The following is a 25,812-nucleotide window of genomic DNA, read 5'->3' as shown; positions in this document are numbered from 1 at the left end:
TAGGAAAGGTTTCGGTGCAGGAACAAATAGGGGGGGTTCTAAGTAATTCAGCACTGGACTGAGCAAGCCCCTGTGTCCCTGCTCTGGTGCCTTCTCACTCATCACACACTCCACTGCCTCTCTCAATGGCCTATTTGAAACTATTTCACTTTGGGCCTAATTTTTATACTTTGTTGCATTTATTTCATGTGTAGGTTATCTAACTGTGCCATTCAAACCTAACCTGCTCTAGTGAAACATAGTCTTTATGAAATTGATGACCCGTCTCTGGAAAAGTAGCAGGTAACAGTAAAGCCCATCTTGGCAATATTTCCCTCCCCATAGCAATACCTTTGATAATCTTTGTGATGGTTTAGTGGTTTTGAAGCAGCATATGTAAATGTTTGATATCTAGGCCTATTGTAGGAATCCAGACAATATAAGACATCTGAAAATGATCAATTAATTTACATGTAGCCTGTAGTCACATAAAGTCTTGTCTGAGAGTATTATACATGGGTAAACGGTTTATTTTGTGCAATCTTGTTTCATCTCACACTGGGGAGTTTCATTCATAGGGAAATATGTTCTGATTTTAAAATAGCTGACAAGGAAATGGAATCCAATATATTCTCCCGATTACGATTATTTAAGGATGTTTGCTGTATGAAAACAACTTGAATCTATCAATTCCAATATCTAACACTGTGATGTTTTGACAAAAGTAAATTAAATCTATTTGAACCCTCTTTAATTCTCTGACTCAGGTCTTGGTAAATGTGTTGAAGAGTGTGATACTACTGTCAATAGATTTTTACCCATGGGGATCGGATTCCTATGCTATACAACAGCAGAGACCCATGGCCAGCACCATGATAGTGACTTAAAGTGCTCAAACTGATGCATTGTGTGCCTGCCACCCAATACTTTACATCAATATAATGGAGGATCAGGTGTAGTCTTCAAGGCCAAATTGAAAGGGCTCCATGTTCTCCACACGTCGAAAATCGCACCAACTGCACAACAGACTACAGTAACAAAACAGTATTGTGTTAGTGGATGGCTACACATGGATGTATGATGAATTATGTACAATGATGTCTGCACTGGTAGACAATTAGCATTTCATCGGTAATCTATTGAGATTCCAAATAGTGTGGTTCGACTTCTTACTCCTCAATACATGAAACTGTTGCAGATCGACTCAGCATAACCAAACTGATGTGTGAGAGGCAAACTTAGACAATTATGACATTTCAGAGGCAATTCAGAGGAAGATTAATTTCATCAAGCTTGAGAGGCCAATTTATTATGTGCATAATAAATCAGTTCATCCAAATGGTCTTGTGTATTTTGCCTGTGTTTTTGTTTTGTCACATAATGTTATACGGCCTGCAACAAGGCACTGCTGATTTAACCATCTGAGAATGCTAAGGTGAAGAGTGAAAATGACAAACACTATCTGTAACACAACTTGAAGGGGGTTTGCACTTGCATTCATAACACATGAACAATTCATGACACCATAATATTGCCTTTTATTATGGAACTCTAAATGTATTATTGTTTCATTATCTTAGATCACTGGAAACGACCCTGCATTGCACAATTTCCATCTTGCTATGAACAAACATTCAAATGACAAAAGAATACACAAATCCCTCTGACATCATTCAGGTCTGTGTGCAAGCTGGAAGGAACAGTTAATGGATGGATCCACCATGCCCCCACCATGCATGCCATCTGCTTCCTATTGCAATGGTTCTTTACTTGAGGAACAACTGTTTTTCTGGACCATGTCCATGGCCACATCCAACAACACCAAAATGTACAAAATAAAGAGAGTTACTGGAAATATCGAAATTGAAAAATGGAGAGAAGAGAATCGAAAAGGAGCATGAAATGAAAGCTTGCGGAGCTCTCAAAGAGGTATTGTCAGATTTCAAGGTGTGTCTGTTACATTGAGGCATGCTTGCTTTCCAAACTGTCTTCTCTTCCGTGAAAATAGACCAGAGGCTTATTGTCCTTCTTATTATCTGTCGGCACGGCAGCACAATGCTGCTTCGGTACATGAGGGAGTCAGAGGTGAGGGTTAATACCATTATTCATTGATGCCATCCACTATTCTCACCCAGAGAATCTGCTGGACTGATAATGAGTGGGTTGGCCCATCTCTGATGACAAAAACAACATTGAAATAGAGGAAGTCTCTTTTCCATCTCTACTCAGAGTAAGTGAAGGAGGTGGAAGTGGAGGTGGAACTACATAGCAGGCTATGTTTAGCTGTATCATAGCACTCTCAATTAACAATAATTATCTTTCAGTTTTAAAGATTCCACTTTTAAAAAATGATCTTCATTTATACAGGGGTTTCTTATTGCGATAAAATCTATTTTTCAAGAAATACCTGGTCCAACAGCAGCAGAGGGAACAAAGTTTCATACAAAACAACTTACATACACTAACACAACATTGAACAAAATTATAGATACATATTTACTAACTGCTACAATGTGCCTTCCATGCCCCAGGCCACAACAGCAGTGCTAGCTTAGGAAATTAGCTCCAGTAAACCTCTTGTAACTGGTTGATTTCCCTTGTTGGTACTGCAGCTTCTTGCGATGACGAACTCACTGAGTTCTAGTATTACTCAGACTGTGTCTGGCTCGTACTCCTGGCTCCATGAAGCCTTCTGGCACTTTCTCTCCGTTTTAACAGAACAGGGCTCTAATCCCGCCAGCACCGGCACCATTCCACCACAAGGTCAGAGGTCAGGCCTCCAACCTTCCCACAATCTCCCGAGCCGGTACCCACTTTCTATTCAAAGATGAAACCTCATGTCCAGAGTTCTGTTTTTGACAATGAGGCATTTGTAAGTCAGTCCATCATGTCTCTACAGCCATGACTATCCACTACAATCAAACACATGAGCATGCACACACATGTACGCACAAGCCCACTCACACATACCAAAATACACACACACCCACATACCCCAACCATGTAAACAAAATGAAACAGAAAGTGGAAGATATAGGCCTCAAATTCTTCAAAACACTTGACTGTACAGTATAAAACATTAAAATAATACACTGAGGTTCATTAGATCTTCTAAAAATAATCTCACACTATTTTACTTAATCTACCTGAGTTTGAAAGGATCGTACTGCCCTTTCTCTCTCTTCTTAAATACAATATTGATGAACTAATTAAAGAACAGATTATTTCTCTCTGCACCTTCTCTCTTTGTGCGTCATCAAAAGATTAGCCAACCCCATTGAATGTTTAATGTGGAATTTTCCAGAACACACCTTCATCCCATTATTCATTCATTTTCATTTCATGACCATGAAACAAGGAAACCCTTTTTAATTTTTCTACTCCCACCACCACAGCTCAGTGGAGAATGAAAAGGTTGAAACATTCTTGATGTTTCCACTCTCAGAGAAAAAGAGACACCAATTAGAAGTCTCTGACGGCTGCTGTCCAGTGCTTCAGGGAAAAGACGGACTGACACCTACAGAAGGAAGCCGCACAGTCAGGTTCTGTTTATGTTGGCCATTTAATCCTTCATAACCCATGTAACCAAATGAGCCACGCTGAATATATTCATGACTACCTTTGTTGTTTGGCAACCCAGCCACAAGTACACAACCACAACAACAACTACAGCAAAACAAATGAGATGAGGCCACACCCCTCTCTTAAATTACGTCTCCCAGCAGACCATCTCACATAAGGCCCTCAGAAAATGAGAGAAAACATGTCAGAAATATAAATCTTTTATCAGATGGTGGTGATGTGCCTTGCCTCCAGCACTCACAGGAAAATGCGTGTTGAAGGATGATGCAGAGAGCTCAGATATTTCTCCCTATTTTCAGGGATGTGTCATGGGAAAGGTTTATTTGTATTTTGGGCTTCCAGCTCCTCAGCTCCCACAGGGATCTCATCTTTCCACTGCATTCTAAACAGGGTGGAGAACAGTTGGTAGACACGCACATTTTTAAATAATTTTACTTCCCAGTTAACGATCTGAAACACACATCAATCTCTCTGATGCCTTTCAGAAACATCTTGACAGAGAGTAGTTTTACTTAGTTATTTGCAGGTTGCTTTTGTGGTTTTACCATGGGATTTGAGGGATATCACCATCTAAAAATGGTGCTCCCTGAACCTAGAAGCTTTTTGAAAATGCTAAAAAGAAAACACCATACTTCACAAGAACTGAATGGTTATAGAATATTATTTGGTTGGAGAAGCGAGAGTCCGGGTTTACTCCCCTCATGTACCACTAAAATATGGCATTTAGCCACCTGTAGCTAATCCAAGAGGTCTGCTGAAGCTTCACACAATGATAAGAGATCTCTGGGGCTTAATGGCAGCAGCCTTATTTACTTTAGCTGACTTTACACCCATAGAAAAAAAGCCTTATTCAGCTGTCCCCATAGGATAACCTTTTGAAGAATTCTTCTTGGTTCTATTAAGAACCCTTTTGGTTCCAGGTAGAACCCTTTTGGGTTCCATGTAGAACCCTCTGTGGAAAGGGTTCTACATGGAACACAAAAGGGTTCTCCTATGGGGCAGCCGAAGAACCCTTTTGGAACCATTTTTTCACCAATGAAAACCATGCTGTACAGATGTCTAATTTATTGTCTTGAACAATTCTGTCTAACAGGTGGGTGTGATAAGTAAAATTATGCTTAAGCTTTCATTTATTCATAGAAATATCTTGTTAGATGAACTCATCAAAGGTTAAAAGAAAGACAGACAGAGAGTGGGCGGTGAGAGGCTGTGTGAATGATAAATAAGCGAGAGGTAGTGAGAGTGTGCTCCCGGCATGTGCAACTCACCCCCGCAGGCAGAAGAATGATTGCGAAGAAAATAAGTAATAGCACATGCATTTATTTTTTCACCTGAAATGAGGAGTCAGAAATGAGGTAGGGCACATTAAGCACCTCTATTCTTTCACATTCTATCAGAAGGAGTAATAGGAGTCAGTCTGGGAAAACATGGAGCTGCATTTCAAAGGCTGTGCAAACAACAGGGCCTTGAAAACTACACAGGGCATTGAAAACTACACAGGGCATTGAAAACTACACAGGGCATTGAAAACTACACAGGGCATTGAAAACTACACAGGGCATTGAAAACGAACAGCGCATTGACAACAACAAAAAAGAAAGTATTTCGATAGTCAAATCAAAATCAAATCAAATGTATTTATATAGCCCTTCGTACATCAGCTGATATCTCAAAGTGCTGTACAGAAACCCAGCCTAAAACCCCAAACAGCAAGCAATGCAGGTGTAGAAGCACGGTGGCTAGAAAAAACTCCCTAGAAAGGCCAAAACCTAGGAAGAAACCTAGAGAGGAACCAGGCTTGTGGGGTGGCCAGTCCTCTTCTGGCTGTGCCGGGTGGAGATTACAACAGAACATGGCCAAGATGTTCAAATGTTCATAAATGACCAGCATGGTCGTATAATAATAAGGCAGAACAGTTGAAACTGGAGCAGCAGCACGGTCAGATGGACTGGGGACAGCAAGGAGTCATCATGTCAGGTAGTCCTGGGGCATGGTCCTAGGGCTCAGGTCAGTTGAAACTGGAGCAGCAGCACGGCCAGGTGGACTGGGGACAGCAAGGAGTCATCATGTCATGTTAGATTCTCTACAGCAGGGCTCTTCAACCCTGATCCTGGAGAGCGACCGTCCTGTAGGTTTTCACTCCAAATATGTTTCTGGAGAGCTAGCTTCCTGTAGGTTTTCACTCCAAACCTGTTCTTGGAAAGCTACTGTCCTGTAGGTTTTCACTCCAAATCTGTTCCTGGAGAGCTAGTGTCCTGTAGGTTTTTGCTACAACCCTGATCTAGTGCACCTGATTCTAATAATTAGCTTGTTGATAGGATGAATCATGTTTGTTACAACTGGGGTTGGAGTGAAAACCTACTGGAGGGTAGCTCTCCAGGAACATGGGTGGAGAGCCCTGCTCGACAGACTATCTACAGACTATCAGTAACATGTCAACTAACTATCTAGTTACCCTGACCCTAGCTTTAACCCTAACCGTAATCCTTATCCGAACCCTAAACTGAACCCTTACCCTTAGGAAGCAGTTGTTTATCACCAGTTTGCTGATAGTATGAAAATCCGGACTATCCATTAAAGTGTGACCGACAGTATTAACAAATAATGAACAAATACATTAAAACTACAACAGCACAAGGGGAAACAATGAAACTCAGTTACATTTTGTTCTAATGTCTGAGACTGAGTGAGCAGGCCCATATATCATGGATGGGATTGCAGCCATGCACCAGGCAACATTTCTTACATTTTATCCAAATAATCGTAATATGGCAATTACAATAAATGATCGTTCTGACATTTCTGGACAACCTGAGACCAATCTAAAGAGTCAAGACCATAATTTGAGAAACCCAAAGGAGAAATAGGAAAGTTTTTTTTTTGCAGGGGTTTCTGCCTTGCAATTAGCTTCACCACTGCACTTAACTCATTACAATTTGCTCTGCAGGGCTTTGCCTTGAGAGTTGACGCTTGACTGCACTGAGGGGGGATTTCTCCTAACTCTTTAGTGCCGTGCTGTTTGCCAGCGCTTTATGCCTGATCAGCTTGCCAGTTCCACCTTCATGCCTAATCACTCAAAATACCTGAGTGAGACCAAAAGGGGGGCTTCTTCATTCTTCACCATGGAGGAAATGCAATTACATGGACCCCATCAACTTGGTGGCTGTGCCTGGCAGGTTAAAGTGCCAATGTACAAGTAGGAGGGTATGGCTAAGCTAAATACACATCTTTGGCCTGTGAATATCTGAGGGTTTGCCTATCTGTCTGTGAGTTCTTGGTCATGGTATGCTGTGTACTGCATGCATTATGAAACAGGTTGGTTTAGCCTTGCAGGCCCTCGCCCCAGGCAGTCTGCCACCAGTTTGGGGATGTCTGGCTCCCTCTATGAATTATGAAAGGTAATCCTGCTCCTCAGGTCTCCCAGCGGCCTACACAGGGATTTGGGCACGTTGGCCCATCTCAGCCAGAGTGTCAGAGGGCATTTGTGTTGTGTGAGTGCACCAAGGGTGTCTCTGATAATGCCATGTGGGCGTGGCTGGCCTGCTTCCCCCTACGCCCCCCTGTAGACTGCATTAGTGTTGGGTCAGCAGGGCTAAGTGGGCATGCATTCCTCCAGTAGAATAGATAGGAGACAGGGTGTGGGTACAGAGAGCCAGCCAGCCACACACTCCACACTAATAGTCCCGGTCTCAATTCTCTGCTGATTGCACCACACAACATTTTCACTTCAACCACTCCCCCTCCTGTCCTGCCTACTCCCCTCTCTGCCTCCAAGTCTGTTGACTACTAACTCGGTGATTGCAAAATCAGGGGGTCTGCCATAATATATGCACTGGCTAGACATGTCAGCACTTTCTGTTCTACATATTTCCCTTTTGCTGACAATATAGGTTGCAGGGCATGCACCAGAATATTTTAAAAGGAAACATATTTTTTGTAAAAGCAATGAGCCATACGTGTTGATAAAACAAAAGCTAAGACTTTACTGTGTACAATTCTAACAGATAATTTCTCAAGAAAATATTGCCTCTACCAGATGGAGGTTGGTGCTCTTCAATGCTCTCCCAGCCCCTCAGCCCCCTCCCTGCCTCAGCCCCTCCCTGCTTTCTGTCTGTCTGGCTATGCATTATTGATGGGGTTTAAATTAAATGTGCCTTTGTTCCATGAGAGACAGACACAAGGCGTGTTCTCCTCATTCACACTCACAGAGTAGTCAAGAGGAGTCTTCTGCCCCCTATGCAACGGGGGCTTCATCCATCACATTAAGAGGTGTTCACATCAATCATTAACAAGTAGCCCAATGTTGAGAGAATGGTGGACAGCTTGAAAAATATGTTAAGACGAAGCAGGACAGGGTGATGATGACCTTTCCCATTTCAGAAGATGTATTTAAGACTAAGGAATATATCAAGATGGGAATAGGGGAATTGCTGTGAATAAAAATATATTTAATAGAGAGACAGGAAGAGATCAATGCTGCTCAGGTTTATTCTGAAATAAGTAAAAGTCTCAAACCAGACTCAACAGATAAGCCTCACCATCCTTTAAAGGGGGTTTAGTGTAGAGGACTCCTGATGGGTTGTGAATCTGACACTCAAATCCTGTTTCTTGGGTCACCACTTCACCTAGTAACTCCACAGGGGTTTTCTGCACTCTACTCTGCTGTAGGTACCTATCGGTTAATAATATTCTAGTAACCTCTTAAAATATGTGTTAAGACTTTGTGTACCGGTCAAGAAGACAAACAGGGCTATTCCTCTAAAGTAGTATTACCCTGTCTTTTGGGATTTAATATTCTTTCCGTCTTTCTTTGTCTGCTGTACTGTTTGCATAAAGACAAAGCCAGAAACCAAACTCTCTTGTTGTCTCAAATCCACAGACCTGCTGAAAATAGGGAACAATTTGAGGAATTCCAAATCTAAACCAGGTGCTTGGGTCATAAGATTAGAAATCCCCTTTGCGTGACCGTAAACCTTTAGCCTTTTCCTTCTCACACTTCTCCTGGTTAAAACAGAGTCTAGGCTCTGTATCTAAACAGATGCCCACGGCGACCTCCAGAGCTATTGGTCAGGTTTCTCTTTGAAAGAGATGTCAGTCACACACAATGGCACACACACCTCGCGTGTGCACATTCAGTGCCTTTGGAAAGTATTCAGACCACTTGATCTTTTACCCCGTTTTGTTATGTTTACAGCCTTATTCTAAAATTGATTCAATTGTTTTTCCCCTCATCAATCTACACACAATACACCATAATGACAAAACAAAAACAGGTTTTTAGAAATGTTTGCTAATTTTTCACAAAAAACTGAAATATCACATTTACATAAGTATTCAGACGCTTTACTCAGTACTTTGTTGAAGCACCTTTGGCAGCGACTACAGCCTCGAGTCTTCTTGGGTACGTCGCTACAAGCTTGGCACACTTGTATTTTGGGAGTTTCTCCCATTCTTCTCTGCAGATCCTCTCAAACTCTTCTAGGAAGAGTCTTGGTGGTTCCACACGTCTTCCATTTAAGAATGATGGAGGACACTGTGTTATTGGGGACCTTCAACGCTGCAGATATTTTTTGGTATCTTTCCCCAGATCTGTGCCTCGACACAATCCTGTCTCTGAGCTCTGCGGACAATTCCTTCGACCTCATGGCTTGGTTTTTTCTGTGACATGCACTGTCAACTGTGGGACCTTTTATAGACAGTTGTGCGCCTTTCCAAATTTACCGCAGGTGGTCTCCAATCAAGTTGTAGTAACATCTCAAAGATGATCAATGGAAACAGGATGCAACAGAGCTCAATTTCGAGTCTCATTGCAAAGTGTCTGTATACTTATGTAAATAAGGTTTTTCTGTTTTTATTTTTTATAAATTTGCTAACATTTCTAGAAACCTGTTTTTGTTTTGTCATTGGGGTATTGTGTGTAGATTGCTGAGGATTTTAGAATAACGTAACGTAACCAAATTTGAAAAAAGTCAAGGGGTCTGAATACTTTCCAAAGGCACTGTACACACACACACACACACACACACACACACACACACACACACACACACACACACACACACACACACACACACAGAATCTTCTTTTCTCTATTATAAAACTTTCAAACATCTAAATCTGGTGTACTAGTGTCTCTGGGGCCACATCTAATGTATCTTCAGCTGATCATATCTGATCTAAGGGCCATGAATTTTACCTGCCTGGTATCCATGCCAACATGAACACTCTTTTCAAATTTGTAAGAATACAGAGCTCTATGTCAGACAGAGACCTTGGCGATGTGTCTGTAAATAAAGAAAGCAAACACAGAGAAGGCTTTGTTAATTTCATAATGGAAAATGATAGACTAACTCTTCATACGGCTGACCAGAATTACAGCAGGCCAGGTTTGTCAATCCTTCATACATGTCCTGTCTGACCAATTCAAACACAGTGCCATGCAAATGTTTACTCAGTAATATAATCCCCCAAATAATGTACAGCTGAATTAGTGTATTATTATCCTTACAGACGGATCAATAGAATCATGTCTCACCCCACTGGGCACACACTGGTTGAATCAACGTTGTTGACGTGGAACCCACGTGGAATAGATGTTGAATTGAGGCCTGTGCCTAGTGGGACTGCTCTTTATTTGCCGTGGGCACAGTGCAGCACATGAGATAGTGATTGTTTCTTGTTTTGAGTGTCTCTATAACCACATAAGATTTCCTATAAAGCTCCCGCATTGGCAAAATTGAATCTCAACTGAATGCATTATTTCTTTCTATTCTGTACTGTATATAAAGCAACACGAATCTGTGGAAGGCAAGGCACTGGTTACTGGCAGCTGGTTCCCCCAACAATACTAACAGGCACATACCTAACACAAATCACATCATGAACATGCATTATTGTGTTACTGTAATGGTCATGTGTTCCATCTGGCCTGTCAAGTTAGGCCCAGACAAATACAGTAGCAACAGGATCAGAGCAACCAAACAGAACACAGAGTTCCAAACCAACCACTCTCCAGACTAGATCCCTCCCCCCAGAGCATTAACATTTTAGAGAACCCATCTGTAGCTAAAGGTTAATGTCCACGCTATTAGAGAAGCACACGCCTGTCCTTGTTGTTTTAATTCACTTATAAAGAAGCCCTTATAAAGAGAGGGGAGATTTATACCTAACACACAATTACACTAATCATTATGGAGGATACTTACCCAACTGATTTATCCTCTGCTGTTTTAAAATGGGTCATCCTGTCACAGAGTTTGTGATGGCCTACTTAACTGGGTGTGAATTCATAATTGGATAATTTTCTAACAAGGCTGAGGTCAGTTCCTAAACTTTTCCTCCCTGTTTCAGGCAGATCACTTTTCATAGGGTCACACCACATATTCACCTTGTATTTTTTAGGACACCATTATCAAACAAAGGCAGGCCACTCACTTTATCTGTGAAGAATATGGTGCTAAGATTACTTTAAAAGAGACATCCCTAGTGAATCATGTTCTAATTTAAAAGGTGCTATGGACTGAAATGCCAGTTAAACAATAAAGGCACTCCATACCACTGCATTGCAGACAACACCTGCTTATCTTTGAGGATTCCTACCTATCACAATATCCTTTGTTAGAGTAAGCGAAGAGACTCTCCAACATCAAACCTATACTGAAAAACTGAAAATGGTGGTTAGATACCCCCTAGTGGAAAGATGCTGGAAGAGCAGCACATACTGCTATGAACAGATATATCAAATGTTTACTGTATGATAATGAATAGGCAGTCTGTTTGCGCGTTCCATCAAATAGGCTCCTTAACTTGAAGTTGAATTAGGGTCACTTCCATTTCTTCCCAGTCAATCAATGTGTAATTGGCCATCATTTTCTGTGAGTTTTGAAAGTTTAAATTAACAGAACTTTCAATCATTTTCTGATTCTCACATGAAATAGAACTGAGCACAACTCTGCAACGAGACAAGGATCTCTGGTTTCGAGTATAGTAGCCATTCGCACAAGCGGCTGTAAAATGAGTAAGATCTAAAGTTGTCCGTACTCTTGAGCTATAATTTGCCATTTACCTCTCATCATTATAATTTGTTTTATATTGTTGTGTTTCAATGAGCCACTAGGCTATACATAGGAGCTAAGTGCAATAGCCAGGTCACTCTGAGAAAAACGTCAGTTTGACGTCAAAACGTTAGTCACCTGTCTGCATCCTGTACAATGGATTAAAGTGAGTAATGTGTTTTTCTTGGTAAGCCATTCTGGTGATTTTTGCCATTGTTGTTGTGCACCCCTCCTTTCCTTTGTTTGCTGAAATGTGAAGGCCCACCTGAACTCTTGTCCGTATGTTTGTTGATATCATGCTATAGCGAAGGTTTCTACTGATGGTACAATTAGACACAGCCATATTGATCCTGCAAGCTTTGATATAATGCATGCAATCATGAAGAAATGGCAGAAACATATACATTGGGACAAAAAAAGTATTTAGTCAGCCACCAATTGTGCAAGTTCGCCCACTTAAAAAGATGAGAGGCCTGTAATTTTCATCATAGGTACACTTCAACTATGACAGACAAAATGAGAAGAAAAAAAATCCGGAAAAATCACATAAAAAAATCCTACAATGAATTTATTTGTAAATTATGGTGGAAAATAAGTATTTGGTCACCTACAAACAAGCAAGATTTCTGGCTCTCACAGACTTAACTTCTTCTTTAAGAGGCTCCTCTGTCCTCCACTTGTTACCTGTATTAATGGCACCTGTTTGAACTTGTTATCAGTATAAAAGACACCTGTCCACAACCTCAAACAGTCACACTCCAAACTCCACTATGGCCAAGACCAAAGAGCTGTCAAAGGACACCAGAAACAAAATTGTAGACCTGCACCAGGCTGGGAAGACTGAATCTGCAATAGGTAAGCAGCTTGGTTTGAAGAAATCAACTGTGGGGGCAATTATTAGGAAATGGAAGACATACAAGACTACTGACAATCTCCCTCGATCTGGGGCACCACGCAAGATCTCACAAGAACGGTGAGCAAAAATCCCAGAACCAGATGGGGAGGACCTAGTGAATGACCTGCAGAGAGCTGGGACCAAAGTAACAAAGCCTACCATCAGTAACACACTACGCCGCCAGGGACTCAAATCCTGCAGTGCCAGACGTGTCCCCCTGCTTAAGCCAGTACATGTCCAGGCCCGTCTGAAGTTTGCTAGAGAGCATTTGGATGATCCAGAAGAAGATTGGGAGAATGTCATATGGTCAGATGAAACCAAAATATAACTTTTTGGTAAAAACTCAACTCGTCGTGTTTGGAGGACAAAGAATGCTGAGTTGCATCCAAAGAACACCATACCTACTGTGAAGCATGGGGGGTGGAAACATCATGCTTTGGGGCTGTTTTTCTGCAAAGGGACCAGGACGACTGATCCGTGTAAAGGAAAGAATGAATGGGGCCATGTATCGTGAGATTGAGTGAAAACCTCCTTCCATCAGCAAGGGCATTGAAGATGAAACGTGGCTGGGTCTTTCAGCATGACAATGATCCCAAACACACCACCCGGGCAACGAAGGAGTGGCTTCGTAGGAAGCATTTCAAGGTCCTGGAGTGGCCTAGCCAGTCTCCAGATCTCAACCCCATAGAAAATCTTTGGAGGGAGTTGAAAGTCAGTGTTGCCCAGCAACAGCCCCAAAACATAACTGCTCTAGAGGAGATCTGCATGGAGGAATGGGCCAAAATACCAGCAACAGTGTGAAAACCTCGTGAAGACTTACAGAAAACGTTTGACCTCTGTCATTGCCAACAAAGGGTATATAACAATGTATTGAGATAAACTTTTGTTATTGACCAAATTTATTAAATTATTTATTAAAATGATTTATTAAATTTATTATTTATTAAATTCATTATTTTCCACCATAATTTGCAAATAAATTCATTAAATCCTACAATGTGATTTTCATTTTGTCTTTCACAGTTGAAGTGTACCTATGAAGAAAATTACAGGCCTCTCATCTTTTTAAGTGGGAGAACTTGCACAATTGGTGGCTGACTAAATACTTTTTTGCCCCACTGTACATAACTAAAACCATTCACTTCTTGGAAATAAGCAAAGGTTTCACAGAACAGTTTTCACAAGATACATTTTAAACATCAAACCAAAAGTAAAGCCAGAGAAACCCACCTGAGTATCCATAATACAAGAATCACACAAGCCTGAAAGTTATAGGACGTCATACGTGTAAGATAATTTGAAAGAGTCCTATTTTAGAATAGAAAGTTTGCAGTCCTTATTCTCACTTAATTTGGATATAAAGATCATGACTTCACGTGCATGCATTTCTTGGAAATAAATAGCCAAATTAATCTTCACATTTCTGGAATATGGATTTTTTTAAAGACATACACATGCCACTTTCTCATCCTTATGGCATCTTATATCACTTGAATGCATGGTACACTCACTTGCTACCAATATTTAATTCTACATCTTTCCATATATCATGCACAACAAAAGATCAAGACTACAATAACCTAAAGTTGAACAAAACTTTAAAATGCAGCTCTGGATTGTACATATAAAGCTTAGGTTTCTCACAGGGTCAGTAGTCAACTATCTGTGTTTACAATGGTCACGGTCCACCCTACTTGTTAGCACAGTTATTACCTGGGATATCCATAAGGTTTTAAACCAATGAGAATGTTCATGTTACCGACCCTGTAACAGTTTCTCAAGAGGCCCAAAGAAACATAAATGACGCCAAAGCAATAGTCAAGGTTGAGTGAGTACAAGAGAACACTACTCTTTTGTTCTATATTTATATAGAAATAAAAAAATGTAATCCCAGCCCCCGTCCCCGCAGGAGGCCTTTTGGTAGGGAGTCACTGTAAATAAGAATTTGTTCTTAACTGACTTGCCTAGTTAAATAAAAATAAATACATCAAATACAGCAGTACTGAAATGTAACCCTGTTGAACTCATGTCGTGTCTCGGTCTCCTGATGAGGGCTTTGGCATGGCAGTCTGGCACTGGCATTAGCTTAACCACATCCTTTTGCAATAAAAGGCCATCATTAGAGCAGCCACACCAACCACAATGACAACTGCCATGGCAATCTCCAGGCCAACAGATACACCCCGGCCGCTCCCTTGGCCACCAGAAAGCGCTGTGCACAAAGGGGAGAGGGAGCAACATGATACAGTACATTACACCAACAGCTTCTGAGCAGCTCTGTCCTTCCTGTTAGAATGATGTTCACCACTTTAAAAGTGAAAGGTTTGCTGTCACATGATAGAGTCAATGTGATAAAGAAAAAACATATCCTCTTCTTTGGAAGTAAGAGGCTGAAAAAGAGAAACAGTATTCATAAGATTATTCCAAATAAATTGCCATTACATGAGTATTGGAAATGGAAAACAATAGATATGCCTAGTGAACATGGTGAAATTATCTTTACATTAACACATGTCTTTTAGGAAAGCTATGTGGTCCTAATATGGGCAGCAGGGTAGCCTAGTGGTTAGAGAGTTGGACTAGTAACCGGAAGGTTGCAAGTTCAAACCCCGAGCTGACAAGGTACAAATCTGTCGTTCTGCCCCTGAACAGGCAGTTAACCCACTGTTCCTAGGCCGTCATTGAAAATAAGAATTTGTTCTTAACTGACTTGCCTGGTTAAATAAAGGTCAAATAAAAAATAAAATATTGATACATATAATATAACATAGATACATAGAGAGTAGACATACAGCTCTCTGCCATGGTCTTGATGGGTCCTGAGCTGAAGAGAGCTTCATCTGAAATCCCATCCTGGCCGATGGGGGTTTCTGCAGCCCTCCTCCGCCTCCTGTTGAATTGCTATGTGGTGGGAGAGAAAGAAAGAGTACAGAAAAGTGAGTATCGTGCTGGTATAGTGACCATGCTATTCCTCAATTGTTTATTCAGTGAAACATCAGGTGTACAGTTATCTATACCTAACATATAGCAACAAACTGTATGCTGCAACCTGGACTCAAGGGTAGACGTAACATAGTATAATACAATTTGGCACACTCAAATTAGTATGATATGTTACGTTTGACATGTATGTATTATTTTGTGGAAGTTCATCATCCATTTCATATGATATGTTACAAATGACTATTTTCATGATATGTTAGAAATAGCACACTTTGGTTGCTAGACATTTGCATTATACTCCTACCTATCCACCCCGACCAACCAACCTCCTTTTATTTTTGCCTTAAATAACCTTCTGTCTCATGTAACATCAAAATAATTTCAGTGTACCGGTTTTTCATTTACTATGTTCCTTCTAGTCTATGAGACCAGGCTGCAAATTTAGACAGCTCAAATGTGACTTCTGGAGGCAACCCACTAGTAAAGGGTCATTTTCTAACTTTCTTTGTAACCTTTTCTCTTGATTTTGAATTTGTAAAGCTGCCAACAACCAAAGCTGTGACATGTTATGGATGGATGGAGCATAACGTTGTGTGGTCAGATCAATGGTACTGTACCTTGAAGGTCCTGCAAGTGGTGCGATCATAGAGGCGTGTGATTCAGTGCAAGTAGTAGGTGGAGACGGTCTGGTTCTGCTGCCTGCTCAATGAAGCAGAAGGCAGGGAAGTAGAAAATGGCCCTATGGCTGTCTCCATTCTCCAGCATGGTGGTCATCTGATCTATGGAGCACCTTTACAAAAAAGGTGAACCTCACAATTGCCCACACACAGGCAGGACAACACACCGATGGATACAGAAAGAGTATTAATGATTGATCTAAAAATCGTATTAATGTTATTTATAAGGCACCTTGGTGCCTAGACAAAGTGGCTACTCCTCCATTTTGCATTGAGCTCACTAGATAAAGAACAGGGATGGAGATAGTTCAATTCTTTAGTGAGAAGGTACACTGTGTCTGAATGCAAAGGAGGAAAGACATTTAATCAAGCCCAGTCTTAAAATGATTAACCATTTGATATGAATTTGGCTACTAACACTTTCTCCAAATTTGATTGAAGAGGGTTCTTTTGTCTAACAATACAAAGAGATTAATGAATGTTAAGATGGACACGTAGCATCGGTCCAGAAGCACATGGTATCTGTAGAGAAAGTGTGAGGTCATCAGAACAGACTCAAACATTTCAGATCACAAGTAGAACCCTCTATACACATTTAACAGTTTGGACCAGAACTGACAGTATTTATTACTAAGGCTAAGAGGGAACACAACGAGAAGGTTCTTACTAGGAAGTCAGGTTGGCAGCTAAAACCTGAACGTAGACATTAGTCCTCAGCTCAATACCCAGAGGAGGGATAACCAGGGGTGTGGTATAGTTTGCATCCTGGTGAAGGAAGAAAGGAAGATGGCACCATTATAAAAGCACACTTACATAAGATCAGACAGGTTTACATGTTGGAATGGGATTGCAGTTATTTTATAAGGTGGCAGCACGTTGGAAAGTTGGCACTTTGCCATGTCTGTCACGATCGTCGTTGGAAGCATACTCGGACCAAAGCGCAGCGTGATCTGGGTTCCACATACTTATTGATGTGAAACTTTGAACAAGACAAAATAAAGAACCGTGATGTACATGAAGTGCTCAAAGGCAACAACACAAAAACAAGATCCCACAAAACACAGTGGGGAGATGGCTGCCTAAATATGATAAACAGCTGCCTCTAATTGGGAACCATACCAGGCCAACATAGAAATCAACAACCTAGATAGGAACACCCCCCTAGTCACACCCTGACACCCTTGCTGTCTGATTTTCAAATGTAATCTTTTCACTTACATGTCCACCTGGGTGTTGTTGACGAAGTATGTTGACTATGTGGCTTTGAAGGTTGCTGTGTACAAGCAAACCAGACAATGAGATCTCTTATTCTCTTGAAGTTTATTTTAGACTGAAAGCCATCACCTGATCAACTCAGCTACTTTAGTCTAAATGGACTTTCAAGTTAGTGTTACTTTCTAGCTCATGATAAGGTACGTTTCAAAAGTTTTAAAAGATTCACAGGGGTCAAAACCTCTCAGAGAAACATACATCCTTTGCTCCCCCATTCCCCTCAGTCAAGGTTAGTGGTGCAGCGAGTGTTCTCTCTAACACAGGGCTGCCCAACCCTCTTCCTAGAGATCTACTGTCCTGTAGGTTTTCAGTCCAACCCTAATTTAGCACATCCGATTCAGCTAGTTAAGGTCTTGTTGAGCAGCTAATTAGTAGAATCAGGTGTGTTAAATTAGGGTTGGACTGAAAACCCACAGGACAGTAGATCTCCAGGAAGAGGGTTGGGCAGGCCTGCCCTAGCCCATAAGGGCTATATAAATATATATATATATATTTTTTTAACACAACACTCCTCCAGGGCAGAAGGAGAGCATACTGAAACATTCTCCTATTAATAATCAAGAAGACACTCCCGCAGGCATCCCCTTGGCGAATGGGAAAGCTGAATCTCAGGACAGGAGGATTCACTCTGGTGTCCAGAGTTCCCTTCCAGACTGTGTTATCCATGATGTGATTCAGTATCAACAGACTCTCATTGTATTCAGTGTAGATGGCAGGGCAGATTTGAGTAGCAAGGTCAATGGAGGAGGTCCCACAAACCACAGAGATGGCTGTGTATTATGATAGATGCAGGAAGACACTGAATGAGATTGAAGACATTCAAATGAATTCTGAGCCAATACATACAGATAAACCACTGTAGTTTAAGTGTCCCTGCTCTGAAGCAATCTAGCTGTTTTAGACATGATTCAAATAACAACTTAACAAGACTCTAACCCTAACCGTCTCAAATCCTTTTATCATAAACACTGTCTTATATAAAGCTAAGATGGTGAGGCTTAGCTACAGTAAACAAGAGGTGAAATGGAGAGTCAATGTAGTTACTATGCCTGGTAGTTACAAAACCCACATTCAGCAGGGGTGAGGGCCTGATCATGTCCCACAATATCAGAATGAGGAAGCTGGATAAAGCCATCTCACCAATCCAGTTTCACTGAAGATCTGCAGCAAAACACACAGATTTCAATGTCAAGTATAACATTTAAAAATCTAAACCAAGGTGTAAAATACAATTTCAAGACTAGCATAAAATACTATGGGATGACTCCGTATTCCTAGATGTGTGCAATCTGTAGTACAACCCTCTTCCTGGAGATTGTCTTTTCTAATAGCTTAGACCTTACCTCTTTAGTCTCTTATCTGAATAATGATTGTCTACTGTCGACACAGTAAAGTGTTTTCATCCATTTTTAAGGGAGGGAGCTTCAGCACTATAGTATATGGCCATTAAAATGAGATAAATTAATAAACGAGGGATCGTCTGAAGGCTCTGCTTTCATCTGTGTTCTTATTTTTTTGTTATGGTGGATGGGTAATTTACATCACATTACAATACTCTGATTAAAAACTTCATATTAAATGCCCTATGCTAATCAAGTGAATCCCTTTGTTAATATGATCATTTCAAATACATTACATTGAGCAAGTACTGATTAAGTTATCAAAAACATTTTGAACAAATTCAATTCTTCCTGACAGTGTTGGGGAAAGTACAGAAATATGATTCACCATGGAATGACGCCACTGTGATTCACTCACGCGTGTGACAGAAGGGATACTATCATGTGACACCAATGCAAATAAAACCTAATATGATGTAAATGTCACCAAGAAATATCACCAAAAAATTGGCCCTGTGTGACTTTGAAGAGTGAGTGCACATACATATTATTCATCATGTCTACATCTAGGGGCCCTTCTACTTTGGTCTGGAATCAGAAGTGGGACTGAATGGAACTGCATGAAGGAAAGTAGTAACCTGGTCTTGTCAGGTGAGCCACCTGAGAAGGGAAAACATTTATTCTGATGAATAATAAACAATAATAATAAATACAATTTCTATAGCACATTTCATTACAGATGAAAAGTAATTTTTACTATTCTAATTATGTTGGTAACCAGTTTATAATAGCATTAAGGCACCTCTGGGTTTGTGATATATGGCCAATATACCATGGCTAATGGCTGTTTGCAGGCACTCCGTGTTGCGTCGTACATAAGAACAACCCTTAGCCGTGGTATATTGGCCATATACCACACCTACTCAGGCCTTATTGTTTAAACGCAGCCTGGGTTTGGACCTGGCAGTGACCTGAACTTGGGTTGAATATTGAACGTCCAAGGAAAAAAAAGCATAATAGCTTATCAAAGATAGTAAATCCAGAGGGTGATGACTGCCCTCATTTCTCTCCTCTCAGTAATCGGCGGCCATTGTGGACAGAGAATATAATGTATAATAGCTGCTGAAATATGGGATTAGCGCAATAAAGGGCCCAGATTACAGGATTGTTGTGTAGGTTACATTTCGACAATTAGCATGGAGTTAGACATGTGATAGCAGGCCACTGCGACCATATATGCCTGTAATATGGAGGAAAATAGATCACAATCATAGAATTGAATTGCAATTGCTGGAATACAATCAAAAATAGCAATATGTATGCTGTATCTTTGTTTACAGACTGCCTGTGCACTTATTCAGAAAACTGGAAACATCTAAGGGGGTCAACCTCTACTTTCTACAATAGCTAGAAACCTTCTGTGATTTTATTTGACCATGGGTAAAAGACACAATCAGGTTCGATTCAATTCTAGCTTGAAGTTTAAAACATGGCACAACATCAGTGTTAAAAATAATTCTGATACACTATAAATAAGGCCAGTAAATAATATCATTAGGCAGACTGATATGTAAAAGATTTATTTGAAAAATAACCCCCCACATGCAACTCCTTTCAACATGATTATAACTTTAAACACATAATACGAAGTTAGGCAATTACAGTAAATCTTTTGCTTTCTTTTTTAAACTTTCCACATCAGTGAAGGTCAAATAGCAAATTCCCTTAAAAGGGGAAAAAACACATCATTCTCAAATAAAAAATGCACATAGGCTGAAGTCCTGACTTGAGCAAGAAATGTTATTTTTTTAATTAAGCATTGATGTCACAAATGTTCAAGTTATGTGGAAGTCAATATTTCAGCCATAATTAATACCAATAAGTACATATGGTATATAAATATTCATCCTGATCATATATATAAAATTGATGACTTCTTCAATTCTCCTCACGTGTTAGTACTATACTTAAGACAGGTAGTATGTTATAGAAATCAAATAGCTACAACAAGTAACATTTTGGTGTTGGTCTCTGCAGAGGATAGTAGCAGTCATCACCGTGTGTCAGGGTTATTTGTATGACCCTTCATTTCTTTAATGTAACTGATCCTGTGCCAAGCAATTAAAAACATTTAAAAAAATTAACTATTTAACTAGGCAAGTAAGTTAAGAACAAATTCTTATTTTCAATGACGGCCTAGGAACAGTGGGTTAACTGCCTGTTCAGGGGCAGAATGACAGATTTGTACATTGTCAGCTGGGGGATTTGAACTTGCAACCTTTCAGTTACTAGTCCAACTCTCTAACCACTAGCTACCCTGCCGCCCCAATTGATGACAAAAAGACACTAAGGTATTGAATAGATGGGAAATGAGCCTTACATACTGACCTGGGTCAGTTTTATTACACACTACCTGTAAAAAACAATACACTGGTCTATCAATAGATCAAAATAAAGAACAGGAAAACAATTCATTAAATTGTTATTGAACATATACTGTACCCTTCTACACAAAGGAGGAATGAACTATTTACAGTATCAATATGCGCTTGACTATGTGTATGTACATGTGAGTGTGTGACTGAGAGTTTGGCATGACAGTGACTGTTACAGCTGCCGGATAAGAGTAAGTAAGAAACGGAGTGTAAGTACACGTTCAGGAAAGATAGAGTACCTAAGTATACATTTCAGGAAATACAGGTCCCGCTCTACAATAACTGCTCCTATTATGTATTGATCTATTTACTTGGTAGTTACAGAGTGAAACTATTGCTCGTGGCTAAAACTCCTCTTACTCTAGAATCATTATTTTAGATCACAGTTATCTTTACTGGGAGCTTATATGCACCTGCCTATTCTAACTGCCGTGCAAATACATACTGTAGGTATTAGTTATAGTTAGATGGACAAGAGAGAGAGAGAAAAAAGTGAGGGGGAGAATGAGAGCGATAATGAGAATGAGAAAGAAAGAGAGAGAGAGAGCACACGCACACCAGAGGTTTATTTGAAGCTAGGGTTCCATGCTTCTGATGGTGTGGCTGTAGGGAGGGGGGGTCTGCGGAGGAGGCGGAGCGAGAGCAGGAAGAAGCCCAGACTGAACAAGCCCAGAATGACCACACCCGACAGCAGAGCACTGGTCACTGGGTTCAACGTTAGGGAGGGGCCACTCGATGAAGCTGGATTACCACACACAAACACACAAAGAGTAAGTATGGGCCGACACAAATACTCACTGATATAGGCTAAAATTACCACAGTTAGTGGTAAAACTTGTATGAGTCACTTCCGCTGTAAATCCATGGATGTCAAAATGTTCTTTTGAAGCTAGAGAATGTATCAATAATGTAAAAATAATGTATAAAGGTCATAGAGTTTATAGATTAGAAAAATATATCACCTCTCAAGGCATTGCACAATCAGTGACAAAGCGAGAGAGCTTACCAAGTTGTGAGTTATTTGTTGGAGTTTCATCTGAAAATAAACTAAATCAATCATTGTTGCTTTCATAGTTTCAACATTATTGAGGAAAACAACCATTTATTTTTATATAAAATGTACTGAATAACCACTGATTATACTGTCAAATCCCACCTCACCCTCCGTCAATATATTTCAAGACTATACAGTATATAATCGAAAGGGATTATCGTGTATAGGCTACATCACATCATACAGTTTTAATACTTACTCTACAACTATATCATGGATATCAAAATAATCGAATTAAAGTCAGACAGAACTATAGTCTAAGTTGAAGTGGTTATGGATGAAGAGGTGTACTGCGTACCAATCCTGGTGATGATGGGTCCAGCGGTGATGATGGCATCCCCAGACGACGGCCGAGACTCCAGGCTATCCTCTATGTCCCTCCTACGCCGACGCCCACAGATCTGGCAATATTAGATCAATATAAAATGACAGACACATACCCCTTTATAAGATACTGTATTCAATAGGGAATAGTAAATTGTGCTCAGGTATTACTGGACTATGTGAAGCTTCATATTGATCAGAAGACAAGATAAGTGGTACATGTTTTCTGATATTTGCAGAGCATTGTAGTTCACCCTATTGACTGTGCTGATGTTGAACACATCATTTGGTAAGGTGTCAAATGTTCTTACCGGCATGAGCAGGACACAGTCATCTACCCGACACAGCTTGGTGACACAGTGCAGAAACACAGTGGACATCTTCTGGTGTCTGTGTTTGACGAAACGGAACACTTCGAAGGCGAAACGACCCATTTGACTCTTCCCATTCTCAAAAACAGTGGTCTGTGGGTCTTTATAGCAGCTGTTTGGAAAGAGCATCGCACGCAAGCATGCACGCACACACAAACACACACACACAAAATGCACTGAAACTACTGAAACATCTAGACCTGTTTTAACTGCTCAATGAGAAAAATGTCCTATCAGTCATCATGAGAACCCATTGTAGGGCCTCTATGATAAGTGGTTGAGGGTGAATGGGTAATGGGACACTTTTGTCGTTTATCCAGGCATCATTTGAGAAAAAGTGTGATTACCCAAAGAAAAGGTCATAGCGCAGTTCATCATTGGGATTCCCTGAGGGAGTGGTGTAACAGTAGTCCATCAAGATATTCCATCTAGAGAGAGACAAAACAGTACGGGGCTGATACAGGATAGAGATCTAACCACACAACACAACAGGACAGATCAGACATTCTTAGCACCACCACTGGCGCCTTCACACAGTCATAGAGGACAGCTGAATGGCAATGAACTAAAGAGGATATAACTGAATTGGTATGGGGCATAGAGGATTGGTCTTAAATTATAGCGTATGTGTATGGCATACTGTGCATGACATAGTGCAGTTGTACTTGACTACTATAAGAATTCTATGCCATCCAGGTTATGTGAGAGAAAGTCCCAGCAGGTTGCAGCTATTCAATTAGTTTGGAAAACAGCACGTATCATGGCGGAATCATAGTTTTCTGTTCACATTATGTTGGAAATCTTTGTGCTTCTCAGATCATATCTCCATCTGTATTGTGAATAATAGAAACTAGAACAAAAAATATAACTTTTTAATATCTGATGATCTCCTTCTCTCACCGTTTGTCCAGGTTTGTGGCTTTCACTGCAGCAAACACTCGGGTTTTCAAAGCCAGTCCGGCCATTGGGATAGAGAGTTGTTGGTTGTAGGTTGAGTCCTGCACAACATGATTTTGTCCATGAATAAAAAAAGTTGCCTATTTTTATTATATGTCTATTTCTACCTAATAGAAATGTCTCGTCATTTGTTTGGTATTTTGACAGGAGCATGTTCTAGCTATTATTTGACATTGGATTCCTACTATGAGGGACCTGTTATGAAGTCTTTGTGTGAACTAAAAAAAAACACTGATGTTGTGTACTCACATTGTAAAGGATCATACTCAATGTGCTCACAAAGGTACCATTGCTGTCCTTCACTGATATTGCAGCAGATGATCTAGAAAAGGTTCAAATTATTTAGTACAGTTCAGACAGGTTAACATGCTTTTGCTTTTTGAATTGTTGTTTATTGAAGTCTGCACTGAATATGAAAATACTGAAATATCCCTACTTATGTACTCAATACTTCAGTTTTATTCAAAATAAGCTCTTCAGGTGTTTATGACAGGCACCTACGATGCCAGCTGTGAGTTGTTGACCAGGTATTCCAGGGGGTAGCTGCAGCTGAATTTGTACAGCAGGCCGGGCAGATAGCTGATGATGGATGGCGGATCTGGAGTGTCGATGTACCCTGAGATATTCCCAATCTGCACCAGTGACATGTTCCTGTAGGCATTAGCCCCATAGGATGTTGTGACCTGAGGACAGGGACATTGTCTCTAAATACACAATCTGGTACAACCCCTACCATAGACTCAAGCAAGACGTGCTCCCACATTATAAAACACATTACATTCTGCTGGTCATACACCTGTGTGAGTACAAAGCATAACTGTATATGTGTGTGTGCGTGAGTGTGTCCGTTTCTGTGTGTGTGTGTTCCTCACCACCAGGCTGTTGCCGCAGGCCTCCAGTGTGCTGAGGCTGATGCTGAACAGTACTACCGTGGGGAACGTGTTGTTATTGATGAAGCCCCGGCAGTGGGTATCGCCATGGCGACCGTTGAGCGCCAGATCTGCAACTGTGTAGCCTGAGAACAGCACTGGGCAGAAGTTAATCTTCAAGGTCATGGTCTGAACCCCACAGTACACACTGATGTCGCGCTCCGCTAAAGAGAGAGAGATATAAAGGATAAACAGTAATTCTAACGACAATTCTCAGACTTAAGAATAAGTGAAAATGATTTGAGAGGATAATTTACATAGAGATGAAATGACTGTCATGCTCACCGGGAAACCTACTGTGGTAGTTGGCATCACAGTTGTATCCATTAAACTGTGCCAAGACTGAAGTGGTCCTACCCATCAGCAGGAGGATCAAACATAAGCGCTCCATCTTACCACCTAGAGAGCGAGGTTCACACATTTCCATCCTTCAGAATGTCACAACTTATAACCCTCAAAATGTCTATTGTGTTGCAAGAATGTCTGAAACTGTACTGTACCTTTAAGTTATTTAAAAGCCCCCAAAGTCCTCCAACACCTCACATCTAGACCTCCTCATAACATAAACCCTCTTGCCCTGGTCATCTTACTGCCCCTCTTTTACTTTACTCTAATCCCCTAACTATTCTAAGAAGTCCCCTCTTTCCAAGACCACCCAACCGCTTTTTATCCTGTTCCCTTATTTTTCTTATCCTCTTGTTCTGGGCCTGAACCCATCTTACCTTGGTCTGTGTAGTGGCCAGCTCACCGGTGCTCCATGTGGTCTCGGCTGCAGCAAACAACCGAATGGACGGGCCAGCTCTCTCCACAAAATGTGTGTGTACCAACGTGCATACGTGAGTGAGTGCATATGTGCGTGCCCACGCAGAGATAGAGAGAAACGGGGACTCGCTATGGAAACACTTCAACAAAAAGTGCTTCCCAGCAGAACATGGGAAACTCCATCAGAGGTGAATGGCCTGGACAAATCTTTTCACGGTGCACGAAACCTGAGCGGGCT

General features: G+C 40.8%; 1 protein-coding gene across 1 annotated transcript; it reads right to left on the bottom strand.

The window, feature by feature from the left end:
* Positions 1-22,485: 22,485 nt before the first annotated feature.
* On the bottom strand, positions 22,486-25,203 carry LOC109905750 (zona pellucida-like domain-containing protein 1). The gene is made up of 8 exons (XM_031791431.1): positions 25,110-25,203; positions 24,756-24,976; positions 24,385-24,566; positions 24,133-24,205; positions 23,827-23,924; positions 23,274-23,354; positions 22,867-23,038; positions 22,486-22,632 (listed from the first exon to the last, which is right to left on the bottom strand). The coding sequence occupies exons 1-8, from the start codon at positions 25,201-25,203 to the stop codon at positions 22,489-22,491; spliced, it is 1,065 nt and encodes a 354-aa protein (XP_031647291.1). The 3' UTR covers positions 22,486-22,488.
* Positions 25,204-25,812: the final 609 nt, after the last annotated feature.

This window comes from Oncorhynchus kisutch, linkage group LG15 (genome assembly GCF_002021735.2).
Source record: "Oncorhynchus kisutch isolate 150728-3 linkage group LG15, Okis_V2, whole genome shotgun sequence".
NCBI lineage: Eukaryota > Metazoa > Chordata > Actinopteri > Salmoniformes > Salmonidae > Oncorhynchus > Oncorhynchus kisutch.
This window is presented reverse-complemented; position numbering and strand designations above follow the sequence as displayed.